Here is a 7,084-nt window from a genome sequence, read left to right as displayed (position 1 = left end):
AATAAGAAAAGGTGCTGAAGAATTCCGAGACGTACCGTTGAAACGAAACAAAGGAAGGATCACACCATGGAAAAAGCAATAAAAGCGCGGAAAATAACTCGAACAAGCATTACCAAGAACTGTAACAAAATTGACAATGAATTGAATAAAGAAGTATCAAACCGTTTACAATTGTTGGCTTTTCGAGAAGATTTGATCCGATTAGTTGACATCGTTCAAAATCAAGATCAGCAAATTATGAACGAATTAATTCAGATAGACACGGTTGAAGAGGAACTCGACAAAGAAGCTGAGGACTGCGAAAATTACCGAAATCGGGTTACTCTCCGTCTACTAAAAATTGAAGAATTAACAAAACCACCGTCTGAGGATCGGTCGATAGTCGGAACGATTAGAGAAGCAGCTGACAAGTCTAAACGAACGTATAAATTACCGAAAATCGAGATAAAGAAATTCAACGGTGAAATATTGGAATGGTTAAGTTTCTGGTCACAATTTGATAAGATACATAAGGATGATGATTTACACAATTCTGATAAGTTTCAATACTTAACACAAGCTATAATGGAAAATACACGAGCAAAAGAATTGGTAAACAGTTATCCGCAAACTTCCGAAAACTATCCAAAGGTAGTAGCAGCACTAAAAGAACGTTTTGGTAAACCAAAAATTCTTAAGCAAGTTTATGTTCGCGAACTAATCAAAATGATTGCGAACAATGTCCGTACCAAGGACAAGGTATCGATATCCAAGTTATTCGATAACCTTGAATCACATCTACGAGCTTTGGAAACCTTAGGGGTCACTGGTGAACAAACCGCTGAATTTGTATTTCCTATGGTGGAATCAATATTACCCGAAGAGATATTAATTGCATGGCAACGAAGTCCTAATTTTGGAAGAGATGGAAGTGCAATGCAACCACCACTATCAGAATTGGATTTTCTTATGAGTTTCCTGAGACAAGAAGTTGAAAGCGAGCAACAACGCAGCCTTGCACGGACAGGTTTCGGGTCGATTTACAATAAACTAGAAGAAAAGAAGACACTGAAGAAAATTCAATCCAAAGTGGCAACAGCATCAAGTTTATATGTGGGTGATGATAGCTCATGCTTATTCTGTGAAAAAACTCATCCATCAAATAACTGTGGCAAGGCAGTGGAAATGTCGTTCAAGGCAAAGAAAGAATTGCTAAACAAAAAAGGGGCTTGTCACAAATGTCTAAAAGTTCATGACTCGAAGAACTGCCGAACGTACATAAAGTGTACCGGTTGTTCGAAACCACACTTTCATGTAATGTGTCCAGACTCACCGAAGAATAAAGAAACAGTCGTCAACACTGCATCAAATGTGAATTCCATCGTCAAACAAGTTTTGCTCAAAACTATTTTGGTCACGATCAGCTCAAGAATTGGAAAGAAGACAATTCGGGTGTTATTTGATGATGGAAGTCAACAAAGCTATATCAAATCGGAAGTAGCGAAATACTTCAAATGCAAAGAGAACGGACGATATTTTGAAAGGAACACATTATTTGGAGGTATACTTTCGGAGGTTGAAGAACGAACTATTTATCGAGTGGATCTGGTTTCATTGAATGGCAAAATTAAACGGTGCTTGGAACTTACCGGTAGAAGCAAATTAACTGGCGACATTATCAAAATTCCAGAAGGACCATGGATTGACGAATTAAAATCGAAAAATATTGAAATTAACGATATGCAATCAAGTGGTCAAGATGTGGATGTGCTCATCGGTGCAGATTTGGCGAACTTTTTAATATCCGATCAAAGCATTACCTTAAAATGTGGATTAAAGGCTGTTAAGACTGTATTCGGATGGACAGTAATGGGCCCGGTACCAGTACAAAATAACTTTGTCAATTCACATACCCTCTCAATGATAACGGATGAGATAACCGAAAAAGGAATCAAAAATTTGTGGGATTTAGAAATCATTGGAATCAGGGATCCATCAACGAAAAAGTCACAAGAGGACCGAGATCGTGAAGCACAAGAGCATTTCAATACGACGGTTACCAGAAATGATGACGGAAGATATGTAGTAGCGTTGCCTTGGGTAAACGGCTTGCAGTCAATTCCGAATAATTTTGAGGTCGCATACAAAAGATTGGTCAGCACTACAAAAAAGTTAATAAAAGGAAACATGTACGACGCATACAACAATATGTTTCAACAGTGGAAAGATGAAGGCATAATCGAGGAAATAAAGGCTGAGGACATAAGTTCAATGAATGGGCATTTTATACCTCACCAAGCTGTTTTTAAGCCCGAAAGCAAAACGACTCCAGTACGACCTGTTTTCGATGCGTCCTGTAAAGTCGGTCGGTCACCATCGTTAAACGAATGTATGGAGAAAGGGCCAAACTTGATTGAATTTATTCCAAGATCAATGCTACAATTTCGGGAGAATAAAATTGGAGCAATATCGGACATACGAAAGGCGTTTCAAATGATCGAGATACAAGAAGCAGATCAAAAATATTTGATGTTCTTGTGGTGGGAGGATTCATCTTGTAAAAAACTGAAAGTTTACAAGCACAAAAGAGTGGTTTTCGGAGTAAAATCAAGCCCGTTTATACTGGCAGCAGTCCTTAATAAACATCTCAACGACGTAAAAGAAGTTGATGCTGACATCGCTCAAAAATTGCTAAAATCTCTTTATGTCGATAACTCGATAACATCGGTAAACAACTGGGAAGATTATGAGAAGTATAAACAAGAAGCTATTCGTATATTGGCTGATGCAAAAATGGATCTTAGAGAATGGGAACATAGCGCTGTGGATGAATTCAGTGATGAAACCGGTGAGGACGAATACTCGGCAGTACTAGGGATGAAATGGAATAAGAAACGTGACACGATATCTTGTACGGCTACACCCACCACATTGGAACAGTTAACAAAGCGAACGTTGTTGTCAACAATCAACAAGATATTCGATCCATTAGGATTCCTTTCGCCAGCAATGATATTTCCGAAATTGACTCTTCAAGCATCTTGGGACAAAAAGTTGGACTGGGACGATGAATTACCACAAGATCTAATGACTCAATTTAAGAAATGGAATCAGCAACTTGGATATTTGGTGAATGTGGAGATTCCTAGATGCATAAAGGGAAAACATTTCAATGAGGAGTCGACTATGCAAATACATGTTTTCAATGATGCCAGTAAATTTGCATACGCCACTGTGATATTCCTCCGAGTAGAGACAAACAAAAATATTTCTGTCCAGTTAATACAAGCCAAAACAAGAATAGCACCAATCAATCAGATAACCATACCAAGGCTGGAGTTGATGGCTTGCGTTTTGGGAACCCGACTAATGAATTCAGTGAAGGACACTCTTTTCACAAATATTCCGTGCTATTACTGGACAGACTCAACTACAGCACTAGCTTGGATTTCAAGAAACGACGAGTGGGGTACATTCGTGGGAAATAGGGTTAAAGAAATTATTGGATTAACAAACGTACAACAATGGTTTCATGTTCCGGGAATAAAAAACCCAGCCGATCTGCCATCTAGAGGATGTACGCCAAAGGAACTATTAGAAGCACGATGGTGGGAGGGCCCAGAATGGCTCAAATTACCGAAAAACGAATGGCCGAATGAACAATTTGAAACCGATGAAGATAAGGTAAATGAAGAAAGGAAAAAGTCGGCAAATATAGCCACAATGAGTAATACGACCGAGAAAATTGAAGATCCATGGTTTGCAAAGCGACAATCTCATCTGTTGAATTTACGAATTCTGGCTTGGGTACAACGCTTTAAAAATAACTGTCTGGCACGAAGTAAAAATACGATTCGTCGATCCGGATGGTTAACAATGGCCGAAGTGCAGCAAGCAGAAATCACGATGGTGCGAATGATACAGCAACAGTCATTTCCAAAAGACTCCGAATTCATTGAAGGCTTACGAGTCAAACAACAAGAGGAAAAATTATACTACGTGAAAACCAAGATCATGAATCGAGTAGACCTGGGACGATTTAAGCAACCATTATTACTTCCTCATACACATCCAGTAGTAGATAAAATCATTGAAGAAGAACACAAGCAACATGGTCACGCAGGAGCACAGTTTCTTATTGCTAAATTAAGAGAACGATTTTGGATTGTAAAAACGAGAAAAGCAGTTCGGCGTGTAATCAAGAAATGTGTGGTCTGCAAACGATTCGGAAAAGCAGAAACAACCGTACCAATTGCTCCACTACCGGAAAACCGAGTAAAGGATGCGAAAGTCTTCGAAGTCACAGGAATCGATTTGGCTGGACCATTATATCTGAAAGATAACAGCAAGGTATGGGTGGTAATCTTCACTTGTGGAATCTATCGGGCAGTACATATAGAAAGTGTTGAAAGTATTAACACCGAGCAATTCATATTGGCATTGTCGCGATTCATTTCCCACTGTGGTCGAATAGCAATCATTTATTCGGATAACGGAACGAATTTTGTAAAAGCTGCATCACTTTTTGGGAAATTAGATTGGAAAAGGATTCAGGAAGCGACAAACGTTCATCGAATTCAGTGGATTTTTAATCCACCAGCATCACCATGGTGGGGTGGTTTCTGGGAAAGACTTGTCCGAACACTGAAAGAATATCTGCGAAAAATACTTGGAAACAATAAGTTGAATAAAGTTCAACTGGATACGGCATTAGCATTCGTAAAATCGTTGATGAATTCACGTCCTCTAACTTATATCACGGAAGATCAGGACGATTTGGTACCATTGACACCAGCAGCGTTTCTTCGAGATATAGAGCCAAGTGAATTTCCGGAGTTAGTCACCTTAAACGAAAGCTGTTTCCAACGACGCTATAAAGAACTTCTGACTATGAAAGAAGAACTCCGTAGCCGATTCAGAAGTGAGTATTTGGGACAACTTGTACAAAGGTCAAAACCAACACAAGATATCAAATTCGAAGTTGGGGATGTGGTTTTGGTAATGGATGAAACAAAAAAGAGATTAGAATGGCCAATGGCGAAAATCATCGAAATTTTTCCCGGTCACGATAAGAAGACGCGAGTGGCTCGAATCAAAACTAAACAAGGGGAAATCGTTAGAACGTTGCAACGTCTGGTACATTTGGAAGTTAAAGCTAGTGAAATAAATATCCAAGAAGAAGCCGTACTGAAATCAAAGAAATTAAACAAGAAAACTCCGACACAGTTCAAATTAAAAGGATCGGTAATCGAAAATGATCAAAAGGAAATCATCACCAAGTCTGGCAGAAAAGTGAAAACACCAATTCGTTTTCAATTTTAATCGAGTCAGCCGAACAATGCAAGAAAAATCAAAATTCACAGTCAGTCATACAGTCAGTTACAAATTGTCAACATGGATACACCAAAAACTCCACCGTGGGCAAGACGTCTTGAAAAGAAAATAGATGTATTGTTGCAAGAAAAAACCGAAAAACCATTAACAAGATGTCGTTATCATAAGAAATATGGAGCAGAAACCAGAAAAATTTGCGATCCACCTTGTGAATATTCATTGTCGATCAACAAACCAGAGAAGCGATCATTATCACCAATCGTATCGTCCATATTAACATATATGCAACCTTTGAAATGTTTGTCACCCATCAAGGATTCACCCGTCAAACGTAAGAAGAAGGAAATGGCTTTTAATCCGGAAGATTGATTAAAAGGGTGGGAGAATGTAAAAACACCGGTCAAATGAATTGTTAATCTAAGTTTGCCATTAAATTAAAAACTATCCAGTAGCCTGTAAAAAAGCATTTAAATAGAGAAATTTGTGTGAAAAATAAATGAGAACATTTTGAACACTCAGACGAGTAACATCTCTAGTTTCATTTTGTAGTTAGAAATCGGCGGTGCTAATAAATTCACCCCATTTCTTTGTGGAAGAAAGCGAACAAGAATCGTCGGTGCTAATAAAATCACCACATTCTAGAAAAGGAAAATAAGAAAGTTGCTCTAGCAAAAGCCACCAAAATCGAGACTGGTTTAGAGTTTCAACACATTCCATCGTAACTACAAAAAAAAATTAAAAGAAAAGAAAGAGAGTAATGTTGGTACAGTTAAGCTGCTTCCATCGTCTGAAACTGACACACCCGCACAGTTTTCTATCAATAAACGTTGATAAGGCATTCAATATTAATTCATTAAGTATTAGATGACGACAGAATCTTTCCCATATCTTTAATAAGAAACGCCGCATTCCACCGCACAACTTTTGATTAATGAAAGTCAGACGCCACATATGAAGTTTTCTGACATCCTCATCCCCATCCGAAAAATCGAACGTCGTATATAATACAATTTCTTGAATTAATTTGATCTGCCGAAAACATGTGTAAATTATTCGGTTTGAACGCTGGGGCATATCCATTAATTTGTTCTCATAATCCGAAAATTCATAAAACGAAGTTTTTATTCGTGACACAAACAAAAACGGAAGCCCATTTGAAAAGAAAAATAACAAATTAAATACCCGCTTCGAGCTTGTGCGAAGTCCTATTAGACGAAAAGTGTTTTTAAGAAAATTGTGTATACACATAATAGCAGCAGCAGCAAGCGTACACACGGTAATACACATTCTCCTCTCTTTCTCTGCTTTTTTTCCCATTGAATAACGGATATTTTTGCTGTGCAATTTTTTTTTCTCCCTTATTCCATTATTATTGCCTTGTTTGAGGTGCTTTTGGGATTTAGCTTAACGGCGTGTAAAATTACAATGGAATACCTTCCAAATTCGGTATCGCAAAACGGTTTCTGTTTCGTTTTCTATAACCGAAGATTGGGATGATAGGAAATTCGGATTTTCGGTTGGGCTTAAGCATTGTCTGCTGTGCACGCTGTTCTGCTATTTTCATGCACGGTTAAAATGGTGTACGTTTTAGACGATGCTTAATAGTGGAAGGTTTTATTGAAACAAATTATATCGCATATATGCGTAGCCAACGATATAAACCTTAGTACCATAAACCTAATGGCAGATAAATTTAACACGGAATATGGGTTATTGCATATCGTTGAGAAGAATCGACTTTACTGTCGTACAACATATGAAAAACTTACTC

The 7,084-nt window shown here is 38.0% G+C and overlaps 1 protein-coding gene across 1 annotated transcript; it reads left to right on the top strand.

The window, feature by feature from the left end:
• The first annotated feature begins 237 nt into the window (after positions 1 to 237).
• On the top strand, positions 238 to 5,301 carry LOC119069705. The gene has a single exon (XM_037173828.1). The coding sequence runs from the start codon at positions 238 to 240 to the stop codon at positions 5,299 to 5,301; it is 5,064 nt and encodes a 1,687-aa protein (XP_037029723.1).
• Positions 5,302 to 7,084: the final 1,783 nt, after the last annotated feature.

The sequence above is a fragment of the Bradysia coprophila genome, assembly GCF_014529535.1.
Source record: "Bradysia coprophila strain Holo2 chromosome X unlocalized genomic scaffold, BU_Bcop_v1 contig_39, whole genome shotgun sequence".
In the NCBI taxonomy this organism is placed as follows: domain Eukaryota; kingdom Metazoa; phylum Arthropoda; class Insecta; order Diptera; family Sciaridae; genus Bradysia; species Bradysia coprophila.
The sequence above is the reverse complement of the archived record's forward strand: the minus strand, read 5'-3'. Positions and strand labels throughout refer to the sequence as shown.